The sequence below is a fragment of the Acipenser ruthenus genome, chromosome 54 (assembly GCF_902713425.1).
Source record: "Acipenser ruthenus chromosome 54, fAciRut3.2 maternal haplotype, whole genome shotgun sequence".
Classification (NCBI taxonomy): domain Eukaryota; kingdom Metazoa; phylum Chordata; class Actinopteri; order Acipenseriformes; family Acipenseridae; genus Acipenser; species Acipenser ruthenus.
In genome coordinates, this window is record NC_081242.1 from 3,650,218 (window position 1) to 3,666,505 (window position 16,288).

Consider the following 16,288-nt stretch of genomic DNA (forward strand, 5'->3'; position numbering starts at 1 on the left):
GCACCAATATCGCCTCTGCCAGAACACGTTTTAAATTAAACAAAAACAACAAAACACACAGCACTTCGCCGTCATATAAATACAATAATAAATAAATCACAATACAAAACAATAAATTACACAGGGGCGGAGGGGGAAACACCGTTCTAAAAATAAATAAACAATAACTTTACAGGGCTCCTCGCCCTGTTACACAGCCCTATATATGACAAAGAAAAAAGTGTGTGTTTATATGTATATCTATACACACACAGATCTTTTTTAAACTAGCAGTGTTCGCGCTAGCTCTCGCCATTGCGCCAATGCCCACCTGAAATAAAAAATGTCCCGCTGAATTTCTCTTAACGCGCCCTTGTGTCCCCCCTCCCAGACCAGACGCAATACCAATACGCAGTAAATTAATGCATTTTGTACAGGCTTATCTTTTTTACTTGTTTGTTTACACTTGCGTTTTCATAATTAAACTCCCGTGCTTTTATTCTCCAGTCCAGTAGAATGCGCTCACACCCTCCCTCGTTACAGGCAGTTCCACAGTAAAGCCTGGACGACAACATCAGGCTTGTTAACAACATGGCCCGGCGCAAATATAACCTTGTATCCCTGTTACTCCCGACCATTACTTCTGGAAGAACAAGTAATCAGCTTCAGCAGTGACTGTTGAAATGTAGGCCAATATATATATAAAAATACTGTGAAATTCATCCGCTGTAAACTTATCTATTTGCTAGACAAAATATCTGTCGGATGTTTGGAGATGTGAAGTGACCTAGCAAGTGAATGGGAGAAATGTGTACTTATGCGTACTGCAGTAGCTACAGTTTATAGACAAAGTGCAGTAGATTTGTGAAACGAAAACCGTATCGTTGGTTTAAAAAAAAATAATAAATTAAATTAAAAAAATTATCCTACGGTAACGTTATAAAATATGTGAAATTTGTCTTTTCTATGACAAAAAACGCTAAAATTCAGGGCCAAAATAATTCAGTATGTGTTAAGCACCAACTGTCTCTTGGCCATTTTGCCAGTAGGCCTATAAACGGCATGATTAAAAAAAAAAATTTAAAAATTGATATCAGTGTTTGTGATTTTATACAGCACTGTATATATACATCTTGCATTAAGAGAACACCACTGGAATCGGAATAAAGGAAATTATTCTGTAATACAGTTCACGTGCAGTCACGGTTTTGGTAAGTAGCATTTTCAAAACCGTATCATTATATGCAATATTAAAATATAGCAAATCCACAAAACCAACGAAATACTTATTGTATATCTGACCATTTTATTCATAGTGTTCTGTGTAACACGGGCCATCGTTTAACCTTGAAAAAAATTAAATACAGTACCTGGAAGCAGATATGCGTTTATCATATCAACAACATCAACGTGTGTTGTAAAAATAAAGCAAACATTGTTTTGAAAACTGTCCAAAATATTTATTTAGTACCACTTGCCAATCTATTGCAAACTTTTGTCATGTAATCAACGTTCAATCGCCAACACCAGACTGATAATATGATGTGATAGAGCGTTCAGTTGTTTAAATGTCATATAAACAGTTGGGCGGTTACTGCAGTCTGTCTTTGGGATACAAAATAAAAGAATACATATTTTAAAAAACTAAAAGCCTAGTCTTTACTCATTTTATTTCCTGTATGCGTTCGTGCCTGCAAATCGATATTTATTTTTTCAGTGACCCGATTAAAGTTTTTTGTAACTTAAGTACTATTGGTTTCAAAATACAGAATGTATGGCCAATCAGAAACCCAAGTATTGCCATGCGGTCCAGTTTGACAAGCCGTTACGTCTGGTGTGAGAGTAAGAGTTTTTAGCTTTCAATCCAGTGAAAAAATATGGATTGTTGGCTCAATACTATACTAGCAAAGGGCGATCAAGACAAAATACCGAGATTAAAAACGCCAAAAATGTCTTGCGACTGGAGCTCTCTCCAATTTCCCTGCCATCATCGTTGATTTGTGCGGTAACAAAAAGTGACATCCATCACATTGATAAGCGTTTTATTATTGTTTTTTTAATTAGCATCACTACTGTACGTTTTAGTCACCAAGAATTTAAAAATGCCAATAATATGTTTTCGTAATGGGGTCAGCTGTAGAGATGTGTGGATAGTGAACTTTTCTTAGCCTTATTTTCTGTAATTTTATTATCAATAAAAATACATGATTGCCATTTGCTCTCACGGAATAGTCCTATGTAATTTCTGAGTGATTGAGGCTAGCACCGAGGCTTCGTTGATTTTAATTAATTAGTAATTACAATAACATGATGTTGATGTTTCCAACAACTAGAAACCTGTTTGAGGGACTATTTTTATCCAAAAGTAAAAATATATTTTTCAAGTTATAATACTGTCACTTTTATAATTGTATCCATCACACACTCCAAGGCTCTTGTGCGTTTTGTTGTATCATGTTATTGTACAGACCTTTTGTTTCTGTTTTCATTTTATTATGACTATCTCCGATAGGGGTACGTGGTGGACTACATTTTTTGGAAAGGGGTACACAGCTTAAAAAGATTGAAAACCCCTGTTCTAATGTGATTTGGTACAATGAATGTCCTCTACTCAGTGATACACCAGCGTCACTGTGACACGTTTCCCAATACTTTCTCCAACAGTGACAGTGAGTATTTTAGAGACACCTTGGTTGTATCTACAGCTTTACAGTTTAATTTTATGTTCTTCAGAAACAAAAGGTCAGTAAACTCTGCTGGCATATTTAAAACAAACAAAAATAAGAAATGGTGGTTGGTTCTGAATGAAACATATTGACCCCCTCTCTGAAGAAAATGTCCCCCTAAAATGTAGAGTGGGGGCCACATTGACCCCCAGTCTGTCAGTCCTGGAGCAAACACTGAACTACTACATGCCATAGAGTTTACATGTTCAAAAATGTACCAAAAAGCACATCCCTAGAGTTTTATCCTTTGTGTTAAAATGTATATTTGATGGATGGGACGCAAAATTTGGGGCATGAACGTTTCAGGAACGCATGAACAGAAAAGCTAGCGTGACCTCTGCAGTTTTTCAGGCTATATTACACGTGTGTATGGTTGTGAGGTTTTTTTTGTTTTCTTTTCTTTTTGCAATTACATTCAATTTACGTAACAAAAATAAAAAATCCTGTGTCAAATGTTTAATAGTCAAATGTTTCCTACAGTAATTTTACAGTGAGCTAGCGTTTTTAAATTTTACAACTAATATTTGTGTTTTTATGTTAGAAAACTAGCCATGATTTGCCAGTGTACAACTTATTATCAAAACAAAACCAAGGGCTCCCGGGCGGCTGAGCCTTATAGCCTGGAGGTCGCCGGTTCGAGTCCAGGCTATTCCACTGCTGACCGTGGACGGGAGTTCCCAGGGGGCGGCGCACAATTGGCGGAGCGCCGCCCAGGGGGGAGGGGGCTTAGGTTGGCCAGGGTGTCCTTGGCTCACCGCGCACCAGCGACGCCTGTAGAATGGCCAGGCGCCTGCGGGCTTGCCTGTATGCTGCGTTGTCCTCAGACGCTGTAGCTCTGGGTTGGCTGCATGGTGGGCCTGCAGAGTAAAAAGAAGCGGTCGGCTGACAGCACACATTTCAGAGGACAGTGTGTGTTTGTCTTCGCCGCTCCCAAGTCAGCGCAGGGGTGGTAGCGGTGAGCTGGATATTTCAAACTGGGAGAAAAACAGGGTAAAATGAATTTGTGGCACCTGCCACCCAATATGAAGCAAGAAACGCTTCATTTGCCTTTTGCTTAATTGCAAGGCAGTATGCCTGGCCAGGCTAGCTAGCTCATTTCTTTATCCCCTCTGCCCTGTTCTATGACACTAAAACTAAATACATAAATAAGTGGGTTTTTTTTATTAATTATATAACATTCCAGTTTTCGTTTTATGAAATAAACATGTTGGGTATTGTTTATTGTATTGTCTTGGGTGGTTCCCGTACTTTCTCTAGTTTTGCTTTTTTTAACGCTTTTGTGCATTTTGACCCTACCGTCTTGCTTCCTGGTAGCCGGGAAGTTTAAAAGGGAGAGAAAAAACACTGAAGAGAAGGGCTGTCTTTTGTTTGGAATTACTCTCGTTACTTACCTTTTTTTTTCGAACTTGGTTGAGGTATTTATTATATTTGGTTAGTCTGTGTTGTTACCTGTCTTGTTTCTAGCCGCAGTTTCCCTGGTAGGATTATTTTTGGGCTAGCTTAGACAGTGTACCTCGGACACAGCTTTGCTAACTGTTTTGCTGTTCCATAGTATCAAGATAAAATGCGTTCGGGGTTTCCTTGATACTTTTGTTTAGCCAGCTTTCAAGTGGTTATGTTTTATTTATTTTTTTTTAAATGCGATGGTGTAAACAGTCGCCATTACGTATGGGGATTGTACAACGAGAGTTGCAGCATTTTAAAATAAATACCACAAAGGAGGAATCATCACCACGGATTTGAAGATCAAATTGGACTGGGTGAGATCTACCTTTTTTCGTGCTGTTTTGCTGCTGGATTTTGTTTTTTTTCTTGGCTTTCCCTGGATTTGTTTTCTTTTTTCTTTTTTGAACTTTATTATTTTGTCATTAGTTCCTGCTACTTTAATGTAACTGAAATTGATTCAGTATTTTGTATTCACCGCTGTGTGATCTGCCCTTTGTATAAAAATTGCTATAGTGATGGTTTACTACAGTTTATTGGACATTTGTAATTGTCTTTCTTTATCGCTGTATGGTTACTGTACCAAAGTTAAAGTGACCATTACAAATTGGCAACTACAAAAATTTTTAAAAAAAACTAAACCATAAGAAAGTTAAAAGCACATTGTTTAAAATCAATACTTAACTTCCCAATGTACGCAGTGCTCACACAGATCATGTTTTACACCTCACACAGTCAGTGCTGCTTAATGCTCAATGCAGAGCCGCTTCCTGCTTCATTCAGAAGTGCTTTTTAAAACCCAAAAAGTAATGACTAAAGCTAAGGTTTACAATTTTAGAAAGGCAAACTATGAAGGTATGAAACAGAGACGAACAGTAGTCGATTGGAATAAAATAGAGAAAACATCCACAGAAAAAGGATGGCTGTTTTTTAAAAATGTAGTACTAGAGGCGCAAAACAATTACATCCCAAAAGTAGACAAATCTAAATCTAAATCTAAAACAAAATGGCCAAAAAAATATTCAGCGAAAAAAGGCACTTTACAGAGCGTTTAAAAGGGACCAAAAACAAAGTACACAGAAAGAGTACTTGAACTGCAAACACAAATCAAAAAGGAAGTTAGAAAGACCAAGAGAGATAGAAATGAGCATTGCTAAGGGGTGTAAGACAGCAGGGAGGGGGTTAAATCCTCCCTGCAGAAAACATGTGCGTAGGCACATTTGTTTAGTTTAATTGTTTATTGTTTAATTAGATTTGTTAATTGTTTTATTATTAATTATCCCCTGCACCTGGTAGTTATTGTTAAATTTAGAACCAGGTGCAGGGTATTTAAAAGAATGCAGTCAGTGTACTCGAGGCTGCTGTGTGTAGAGCCCGCTTGCCAGTCTGTGCAGGCATACCAAGAGATTAAAGTACTGTGAAACCTGTGAAGGTGTTTTTTGTGAAATCTGTGTTTATTTTGTTTAGAGTTTGTGTAGCAGGTAAACGGCTTAGCCGTCCTGCAATATAGTTAGGTTCCTGTGTTTTAGTTAGTGCTTGTATAAGAGCTAGGTGTTTATTTTGTTTGGTTTATTTTGTTTGTTTATTAAAATAGCGTGTCAGTGCGTTGAAAAATCCATTTTCTGCGTCCTGGGTTTACCTTTAAAGGGGCAACGAACAAGAGTGAGTTCCAGTCTTGTTACAGGGGGCTAAAACCAATTCTAAAAAAGGTTTTCCAATATTATAACAGCAAGAAAACATTCAAAAGAGGAGGTAAAATGTCTAAGAGATACAAATGGCAAAATCATAGACTAAGAAAAAAATAGCAAATATATTAAATGATTGCTTTTCACAAGTTTTTACAAAAGGAGGATACGGGCAACATGCCCCACATGTCGAACTGTTCCTATCCAGTTTTAAATACCTTTGGCATAACAGAGGCAGAAGTGTTAAAGGGACTAGGAGCTCTTAAAATAAACAAATCCCCTGGGCCGGATGAGATCCTCCCAATAGTACTCAAAGAAATGAAAGAAGTTATTTACAAACCGCTAACCAAGATGATGCAACAGTCTCTTGACACAGGGGTTGTACCGCAGTGCTCGAAGTAGCAACCATTTTAGTCACCATGGCCACCATTTTTTTCTTTTGGCGACTGTAAATATTATTTTAGTCGCCTACAGGTGACCATTTTGTGCTGGATTTTTTACCTATGACAAAATCCCAGCCTTAATAATAATAATAATAATAATAATAATAATTACATTCATGTTTGACAGCTGTTGTTTTCAGCAGCTCCGAGGCTATGTGCGTGCGCACCAGCTTACCCAGAGGTCCTATTAGAAGATTTCTAAAATGTCATCAAACAGACAGCAAAAAATACCGTCTTATTTCAAAGACAAAGAAAGTTCCACCAAATTCTCAAGCAGCAGCAATACAAACAAAGCGAAGAGTCAGAAATTTAACCCCACGACTTTGGAGTTTCTGTGTTCTGAATGTGTTCAACCAAAAGCTGAGATGAGATTTCTGCCATCATGGTGCCAACAGTTCAACTGATTAGTTAACAAATCTGGGGTAATGCAGTTATTGTAAGCAAGCATACTAACAAAATTACTATTCCCTATTCCAAAGTTTGTTTTGGACTGCCTTTTTTAAAAATAAGTAGTTTTTTTCTGTGCAGAAAAACAAATTTGCAAAAGTATTGCACATATATAGAAATAAAACACTTAAGAGATGCACATTATTGTTTAAGTTAAAAATGTACACATTAATATTATATTTTGAACAATAGTTTTTATTTATATTTAATATATTTCAATGCAGTTATGGGCAACCATTTTCTTTTTCTGGCGACCATGAAGAAAAAAATAGGAGCCTGCTGGTGCCTAAAATAAAAAGCTTACTTCGAGCACTGTACCGACAGACTGGAGAATTGCAAACGTAATAGCGATCCACAAAAGGGAAACAAAACCGAACCAGGTAACTACAGACCAGTAAGCCTGACTTCTATTATATGGAAACTATAATAAGATCCAAAATGGAAAATTACCTATATGGTATCCTGGGAGACAGTCAGCGTGGTTTTAGGAAAGGGAGATTGTGTCTAACTAACCTACTTGACTTTTTTGAGGATGCAACATTGATAATGGATAATTGTAAAGAATATGACATGGTTTATTTAGATTTCCAGAAAGCTTTTGACAAAGTCCTGCATAAAGTTCTTCTCTAGGGATTCAAGGAAATCCATGCACATGGATTAGGCAGTGGTTAACACATAGAAAACAGAAAGTACTGATCAGAGGAGAAACCTCAAAATGGAGCGAGGTAACCAGTGGTGTACCACAGGGATCAGTATTAGATCCTCTGCTATTCCCAATCTACATTAATGATTTAGATTCAGGTATAGTAAGCAAACTAAGGTACTGCATGCAGGCAATAAAAATGTGCATTATAAATACCATATGGGAGATACTGAAATTGAAGAAGGGAACTATGAAAAAGACCTAGGAGTTTATGTTGACTCAGAAATGTCTTCATCTAGACAATGTGGGGAAGCTATAAAAAAGGCCAACAAGATGCTCGGATATATTGTGAGAAGTGTTGAATTTAAATCAATGGAAGTAATTTTAAAACTTTACAATGCATTAGTAAGACCTCACCTAGAATATTGTGTTCAGTTCTCGTCACCTCGTTACAAAAAGGATATTGCTGCTCTAGAAAGAGTGCAAAGAAGAGCAACCAGCTTACAAAGGAGAGGAGGCCATTTCAGCCCATCTTGCATGTTTGGTTTAGTAGCTAATAATTATCTATTATTGTTCCAATCCTACTACAAATGTGATTTATATGTTTTCCAACCAGAAAGCATATCCTGTTCAGACGAGTTAACAATGCAGTTTAATGTACGCATTACAAATAGCAATACTTAAATTACGTAATTAATGGCTAATTAAACACATAGTTTTTATTAATACTATTGGCTTAAATACGTGTTCCTAAACGCAGAAACTATGCTAGGAAATTATACTGGTAACCCTGGTCTAAGGCACGTGTTAATTATGATGCCAGTAAGGGTCAATTAACAGCACAATACAGATTTATGAATAATATGCAAATGATAAAGTTGGTCTCCTAAGGGCATGTAATTCTAACGTTGCAATAACTTTTTTTGAGTGGCGTTTATCCATCACCCAATGAAATACTGTCATGTTAAACACTATTACTGGCACGATAAAGGATACTGTAATACATATGGGCCAAAGTCAAAAAATCTGAGATACTACAATGCAGAATGTACACTACATAACTACAAAACAAATACTTATTTTTAATTGTACAGCCAAATATATTAAGTGTTTCACAGTATTAACGTAAAAAAAAGTATTTTAATTATTTTTAATAGTTTTAAATCCAGATTTTTACTGATACAGTACTGTAAAAACTGTATGAAGTTTTTATTTAAAAAAAAAAAATACCCCAAAAAGAGGGAAAATATATTGAGTTTTGGAATCTAAGTATATTACTAGCACCTACTAACTACACACGGGAATAGTCATTAATGTACGATATGTATTGCGTTAAATGCATATAGTAGCTACAGTATTTTATTCTCAGATTAATTATTTAATTTAATCTATTTACAGTCTAATTATTAAATAATTATCGGAGACGAGCCTGTGTGACCCCTTCTCCACCCGCCGCACATAAGCAGGCGCGCACCTCCTCTCCCCTCCACAAAAATAAATTAAGCGCGCTCCCTCCCACGATTTATTTTTTTAAGGATGCGCGTTACCGAGAGCCAGCGCGCTCCCGCTCTCACTCAATCCGCACAACCACAAAGCGCGGACCCGAGCGAGTGGCCGACTACACTAAACTAACTGATACCGAACCTTTTATTTTTTGATACAGACAACATCATTATACCATCGGGAGGATAGTGGGCCGCTTGCCGCCTTTTAATCGATCTATGCAGCACAAAACACGCCCTCTGACAAGAAAAACAAAACACTTCTCATCGCTTTTTTTTTTTCTTTAGTCTCAGCCCTCCGCTCTTACGAGCAAACAGGCGATCCCCCGGTTACTGGTTCCCCGCTTTCAACAAGCAAGACCCGGCCTCGCTCGCTCTCCCACTCGGTCTCTTCTACCAGCTCCTTAGTAAAAAAAAAAAACAGAACCGAGGCAAACTTACCCCCTTGAGTCGTTTGACGAGCGCGTTCTTCTGGCCGCTCTTCGGGAGCCCTCGCTGCTCCAGGGCGGTCTTAAGGTCCGCAACCCGCAGTGAGTGAAGCGGCTTCCCATCTAACGTAACATCTTCCAGTTCTGCCATCTTTCTCCTCTTTTCCAATCGGCCACAGCAACGCCTTCCTCTCCTCGCGTCAGGGGCTCGGCGGTATCCGGAAGGGGAGGGGAGACCGGTAAGGGGGAGTCAGGGATTCGCCTTCAGCTTTTCAATTCGGGTTTATCCGGGTTGACTTCGGCCAAGCCGGGAGATGCCTGCCATCTACTCAGCTGGAGTCGACTTCGGCTATTTCTGCCGTCTGTCAATACACAAATCCAGTATTAATAATGATTGAAATGTGTTTTTTTTGTACACACGTTTCCGGACCCATTGAAACCTCCGCCTTTGGGAATGTAAACAAACTGGACCGCCAAGAAGTGTTATTTCTGTAAAAGTTAAAGGAGAACTGCATCAATATTGTTGTTTGTTTTATAGTGTGACTTTATATATGATTTTTTTTCACAGAATAACATCAACACGTTATCAGTTAATCTACTAGTGTACAATAAAATCTATATATAATGCGTGTAGAAAAGGAGAAGCCATACTAATGGGGGATTTCAACTTCCCCTGTATAAAATGGGAAAACCCGATGGGGGGCACGACGGACGAAATTGAAATGGTGGAAATGACAAATGACTGCTTCCTAATGCAATTTGTCAAGGCACCGACTAGAGGGGAGGCATGCCTTGATTTAGTCTTTTCAAATAATGAAGACAGAATAACTAAAACAGAGGTCAGAGAGCCATTGGCAAACTCAGACCACAACATGGTCTCATTTGAAGTGTTTTTTTAAAACTCCCAAAGTAATGACTAAAGCTAAGGTTTACAATTTTAGAAAAGCAAACTCTGAAGGTATGAAACAGAGACTAACAGAAGTAGATTGGAGTAAAATAGAGAAAACATCCACAGAAAAAGGATGGCTGTTTTTTAAAAATGTAGTACTAGAGGCGCAAAACAATTACATCCCAAAGGTAGACAAATCTAAATCTAAAACAAAATGGCCAAAATGGTTTAATAGATCCATTAAAAAATATATTCAGCGAAAAAAGGCACTTTACAGAGAGTTTAAAAGGGACCAAAAACAAAATACACAGAAAGTACTTGGAACTGCAAACACAAGTCAAAAAGGAAGTTAGAAAGGCCAAGAGAGAGATAGAAATCAATATTGCTAAGGGGGCTAAAACCAATTCCAAAATGTTTTTCCAATATTATAACAGCAAGAGAACATTCAAAGAGGAGGTTAAATGTCTAAGAGACACAAATGGCAAAATCATAGATGAAGAAAAAAAAAGCAAATATATTAAATGATTACTTTTCACAGGTTTTTACAAAGGGAGGATACGGGCAACATGCCCCACATGTCGACCTCTTCCTATCCAGTTTTAAATACCTTTGGCATAACAGAGGCAGAAGTGTTAAAGGGACTAGGAGCTCTTAAAATAAACAAATCCCCTGGGCCGGATGAGATCCTCCCAATAGTACTCAAAGAAATGAAAGAAGTTATTTACAAACCGCTAACCAAGATCATGCAACAGTCTCTTGACACATGGGAAGCTGGAAAATATCAAACGTAATACCGATCCACAAAAAGGGAGACAAAACTGAACCAGGTAACTACAGACCAGTAAGCCTGACTTCTATTATATGGAAACTTATGGAAACTATAATAAGAGCCAAAATAGAAAATTACCTATATGGTAACAATATCCTGGGAGACAGTCAGCATGGTTTTAGGAAAGGGAGATCGTGTCTAACTAACCTGCTTGATTTTTTTGAGGATGCAACATCCATAATGGATAATTGCAAAGCATACGACATGGTTTATTTAGATTTCCAGAAAGCTTTTGACAAAGTCCTGCATAAAAGATTAATTCTCAAACTGAACGCAGTAGGGATTAATGGAAATGCATGCACATGGATTAGGGAGTGGTTAACATGTAGAAAACAGAAAGTACTGATTAGAGGAGAAACCTCAAAATGGAGCGAGGTAACCAGTGGTGTACCACAGGGATCAGTATTAGGTCCTCTGCTATTCCTAATCTACATTAATGATTTAGATTCTGGTATAGTAAGCAAACTTGTTAAATTTGCAGACAACACAAAAATAGTGGCAAACACTGTTGCAGCAGCAAAGGTCATTCAAAATGATCTCGACAGCATTCAGAACTGGGCAGATGACATTTAATAGAGAAAAGTGTAAGGTACTGCACACAGGCAATAAAAATGTGCATTATAAATATCATATGGGAGATAGTGAAATTGAAAAAGGGATCTATGAAAAAGACCAAGGAGTTTATGTTGACTCAGAAATGTCTTCATCTAGACAATGTGGGGAAGCTATAAAAAAAAAGGCCAACAAGATGCTCAGATATATTGTGAGAAGTGTTGAATTTAAATCAAGGGAAGTAATGTTAAAACTCTACAATGCATTAGTAAGACCTGACCTAGACTACTGTGTTCAGTTCTGGACACCTCGTTACAAAAAGGATATTGCTGCTCTAGAAAGAGTGCAAAGAAGAGTAACCAGAATTATCCTGGGTTTAAAAGGCATGTCGTATGCAGACAGGCTAAAAGAATTGAATCTATTCAGTCTTGAACAAAGAAGACTATGCGGTGATCTGATTCAAGCATTCAAAATCCTAAAAGGTATAGACAATGTCAACCCAGGGGACTTTTTTGACCTGAAAAAAGAAACAAGGACCAGGGGTCACAAATGGAGATTAGATAAAGGGGCATTCAGAACAGAAAATGGGAGGCACTTTTTTACACAGAGATTTGTGAGGGTCTGGAACCAACTCCCCAGTAATGTTGTTGAAGCTGACACCCTGGGATCCTTCAAGAAGCTGCTTGATGAGATTCTGGGATCAATAAACTACTAACAACCAAACGAGCAAGATGGGCTGAATGGCCTACTCTCGTTTGTAAACTTTCTTATGTTCTTAACATAGCTCACACAGCGTAGCTCACACAGGGTAGTGCTGCGTGCGCAACTCATAATAATGAGCTACTCTGTGTGAGATACGCTGTGTGAGCTACCCTGTGTGAGCTACCCTGTGAGCTACGCTGTGTGAGCTACCCTGTGTGAGCTACGCTGTGTGAGCTACCCTGTGTGAGCTACCCTGTGTGAGCTACCCTGTGTGAGCTACGCTGTGTGAGATACGCTGTGTGAGCTACGCTGTCTGAGCTACGCTGTGTGAGCTACGCTGTGTGAGCTACCCTGTGTGAGCTACCCTGTGTGAGCTACGCTGTGTGAGATACGCTGTGTGAGCTACGCTGTCTGAGCTACGCTGTGTGAGATACGCTGTGTGAGCTACGCTGTCTGAGCTACGCTGTCTGAGCTACCCTGTGTGAGCTACCCTGTGTGAGCTACCCTGTGTGAGCTACGCTGTGTGAGCTACCCTGTGTGAGCTACGCTGTGAGCTACGCTGTCTGAGCTACACTGTGTGAGCTACGCTGTGTGAGCTACCCTGTGTGAGCTACCCTGTGTGAGCTACCCTGTGTGAGCTACCGTGTGTAAGCTACGCTGTCTGAGCTACGCTGTCTGAGCTACGCTGTCTGAGCTACGTTGTGTGAGCTACCCTGTGTGAGCTACTCTGTCTGAGCTACTCTGTCTGAGCTACGCTGTCTGAACCTTCTTTCTGCAGCTTATACTCTTGGCGCGGTGAGCCGGGGGTTTAGGATTATATGTTGTCCGAAACAAAACAAATCTATACAATACTTACACATGGATTTCAGTCACTGATCAGTTTACATGGATCCGTTTGTTTAATTATGGATAAAGTTATATAATTCATTTAAATAAAGTAGTAGTATTTGATCAAAAGAAAACTCCATTGTTACAACTATAGTTGTTCACACAGAAATTGCCTATACTGTTGGCGCAGCAAATTAATTGTGACTGGGTAAAATGCATTGAAAATGTACAGTATCATAAGGCAGGGGTTCCCAAACTGTGGTCAGCGGCCCTAAATTGGGCGGCGACACAGCCCCGGGTGGGCCACGGAGCAATGACATTCTATGTATTTTTTTCTATAACCGTAATAGCGAAAAGCAGGCGCCGGCAGCAGCTGTAACTGTAGAAAAATAAAGTTAGCAAGGCAGTATTGGCGGACTGTCAATCAAAGCAGAAATTCACAAATCAGAGCTAACAGATTGCCTACTGTAGGCGGGATGTAGAGCGAGAGCAGTGGGCACTGTTAAGGTCATGATCGCCCTTCTGGCAGATGTAAAAATTGTGTTCAGTATTAATAAAATTACAATACTGTATGTCAAATCCGCTACCAAAGAATACGTTTTGCAAAGTATAAAGAACAAAAAAGGCAGCTACAGGAGTTTTGTACCGTGCCCATGCTTGGGTGCTGGAATGTTTTTTTTTTTGTTTTGTTTTATAGAAATGTTTTCATACTAACTTTTGTACTTGATAACATTCACTTAAAAATGCAATTGATGCCTATGATGAATATGTTTTTGTGACTAATTAGCTATTAACATTTAAAATATTGAGTACTTTGATGTATGTTTACAGTTTACAGGTAACCAGAGGCAGATAGGTGAGTGATCCTGCTTCAAGTAATTCACATTAGCTATATTTAAGTAACATTATTAAGGTGGTGTTTCAATTAGGTGATGTATTAGTACCAGGTGAGTGTGGTTAAATTGAATAGAGGTTGATTTGCTATTTGATTAGTTTCCACTCAGCTTTTATCCACCTAGTTGTTATATTAGTCAGTTAGGCTATTTATGCGCCAGCACGAAGCGCCAGCCAACCGAAGAGCCTCACAACAAAAGAGCCGGGAGTATAGCTGTGGGAGTCCAGCAGGAGAGGCCTGTTGGAAAAAATCCAAACCTAGCAGCACTCTGGAAGATGCCATCTACTAGTCAGGTCTGTACCTACCAGCATCAAGCAGTTCTTGCAGAAACTGTAAGATGACTGGCATAGGGCAAGATATGGGGTCATGCCTTCTAGCCAGACACCAAGCCTGGCAATACCTCCACTTATAGGTGTACAGGGACCTAGTGGAGTCTGCCCTAGCGCTCTGCAACGTACCCAAAACCGCATCTGATAGCCCTAGGGCTAACCAGTGGTCCTTTTCAGGGGCCAGACCCATAGTCGGAACTTGCCCGGTTCCAGGTGCCAAAGAGAGCCTTTCACCTGACTGAGGAGATCCATGCGCAGTGGGATCTCCCAGGGCTGGCCGTGCAACAGCTGGCACAGTGTCGAAAACCAGATTCTCCTGGGCCACTTTGGGGCCACTAGGAGAACTGAGGCTTCCTCTAACCGGACCTTTTCGAGAAAGGGCAGGAGCAGCGGTATAGGCGAGGAAAGCGTACAAAAACGCTTTGGGCATCATGCGTTAGGGCGTCTACGCCAACTGGACCGCCTAAGTGGTGGAGGGAGTACCATAGGGGGCAATGTGTCGTCTCTGACGAGGCGAAAAGAGATCGACCTGCGCCTTCCTGAACCGTTCCCAAATGCGCTCCACTATCTGAGGGTGGAGTCACCACGCTGATGGATGCAGACCGCTCCTGGAGAGGAGGTCCGCTGCCCAGTTCACCACTCCATGAATGTGCGTCATCGGTAGGGACAGCAAGTTCCTCTGAGCACATGTTAATAGCCTCAAGGCCATGCGATGCAACCCCGGGGACCGTAGACCACCTTGGTGTGTTGTCTGTCCAGATCAACACATGTGTACCGCTCAGCACCAGGAGGAAGTGGTGGAGAGCAAGGGAGACTGCTTGCAACTCCAGCATGTTTATGTGCAGGGATGTCCACCGGTCCGGCCAGGATCTGCGTACTCCTCTGCCTTCCCAGACCGCCCCCCCAACCCAAGTTGGAGGCGTCTGTTGTCACTACTTAGCAGTTCAACACTACTCCCATTCGTACACCTTCGCGCAGGTGAGAGGTCGTCCTCCACCAGCGTAGGGCTGCCGAGCACTCGTGAGATACAGTCACGTTTGGTGTTGAGGTGGAACGCATTGAGACATGCTTGTAGCGGGCGCATGCGAAGCAGACCCAGCTGAATGGCTGTGGCCATCAGACCCAATAGTTTCTGGCACAATAGGAGGGTGACCTGCGATCCCTCAGGGAGAGGCAACCCTGGATAACTGCAACTCTGTCATCTGAAAGGTATGCACGCATCGTACTGGAGTACAGCCGGTGTAAGCCCGACTCTTTGCATCGTTGATGGAGAGGGCCACTGCTCCCTCTCGCAACTGGGAACAGATCAACTAGTCTTCGAGATAGTTTATTACTCTGATCCCCTGCAGCTGCAGGGGGGCCAGGATAGCGTCCACGCACTTTGAAAATGTACGAGGAGCTAGGGAGAGGCCGAATGGCAGCACAGCAAAATCGTAAACGCTTCCTTAAAAAGAGAAGCGGAGATACGTCCTGTGCTCTGGACAAATGGAAAAGTGAAAGTACGTGTCCCGTAAGTCCACGGTGGTGAACCAGTCGCCCGGCCGGACGGACTGGAGAAAGTGACAGTGCGTCAGCATTTGGAACCTCCTTTCTTTTAAGAACCTGTTGAAGAGCCTCATGTCTAAGATGGGGCGAAAGCCGCCATCTTTTTTGAGTACCACAAAATACCTCGAGTAGTACCCCTCTCTGTGGGAGGTGGGGTCTACAAGATGAATGGCTCACTTGCACAGCAAGACGGCCACTTCCTTCTGAAGTACCGAGGCCTGGAGAGGGTCTCTCACAAAAGTAGTCGTGATACCTCGAAAGGGAGGAGGTCCCAAGCGGAACTGAAGCGCGCAACCGTTTTGCACGGTGAGCACCCAGGAGTCTGAGGTGCAAGCGCACCAGTACTGCAGGGGGTCTGAGGCCGCCAGCCTTCAGGGGCCCTGATCGGGCTGCGGCGGGGCAGTTTGGGGTGACTGTTTAGGG

The 16,288-nt window shown here is 40.8% G+C and overlaps 1 protein-coding gene across 3 annotated transcripts in view; it reads right to left on the bottom strand.

Moving 5' to 3' along the window:
* LOC117398134 (apoptotic chromatin condensation inducer in the nucleus) overlaps nucleotides 1-9,573 on the bottom strand; it is a 170,857-nt gene extending 161,284 nt beyond the window's left edge. The window contains exon 1 of one of the 3 annotated variants that reach the window (XM_059016843.1): nucleotides 9,310-9,553. In XM_059016843.1, the coding sequence (XP_058872826.1) occupies nucleotides 9,310-9,447 (138 nt within the window). In that variant the 5' untranslated portion in view covers nucleotides 9,448-9,553. Of the gene's footprint in view, nucleotides 1-9,309 lie in introns of all 3 variants that reach the window. The other 2 variants (XM_034912979.2, XM_059016845.1) reach the window with 2 other exon arrangements.
* Between the last annotated feature and the right edge of the window lie 6,715 nt (nucleotides 9,574-16,288).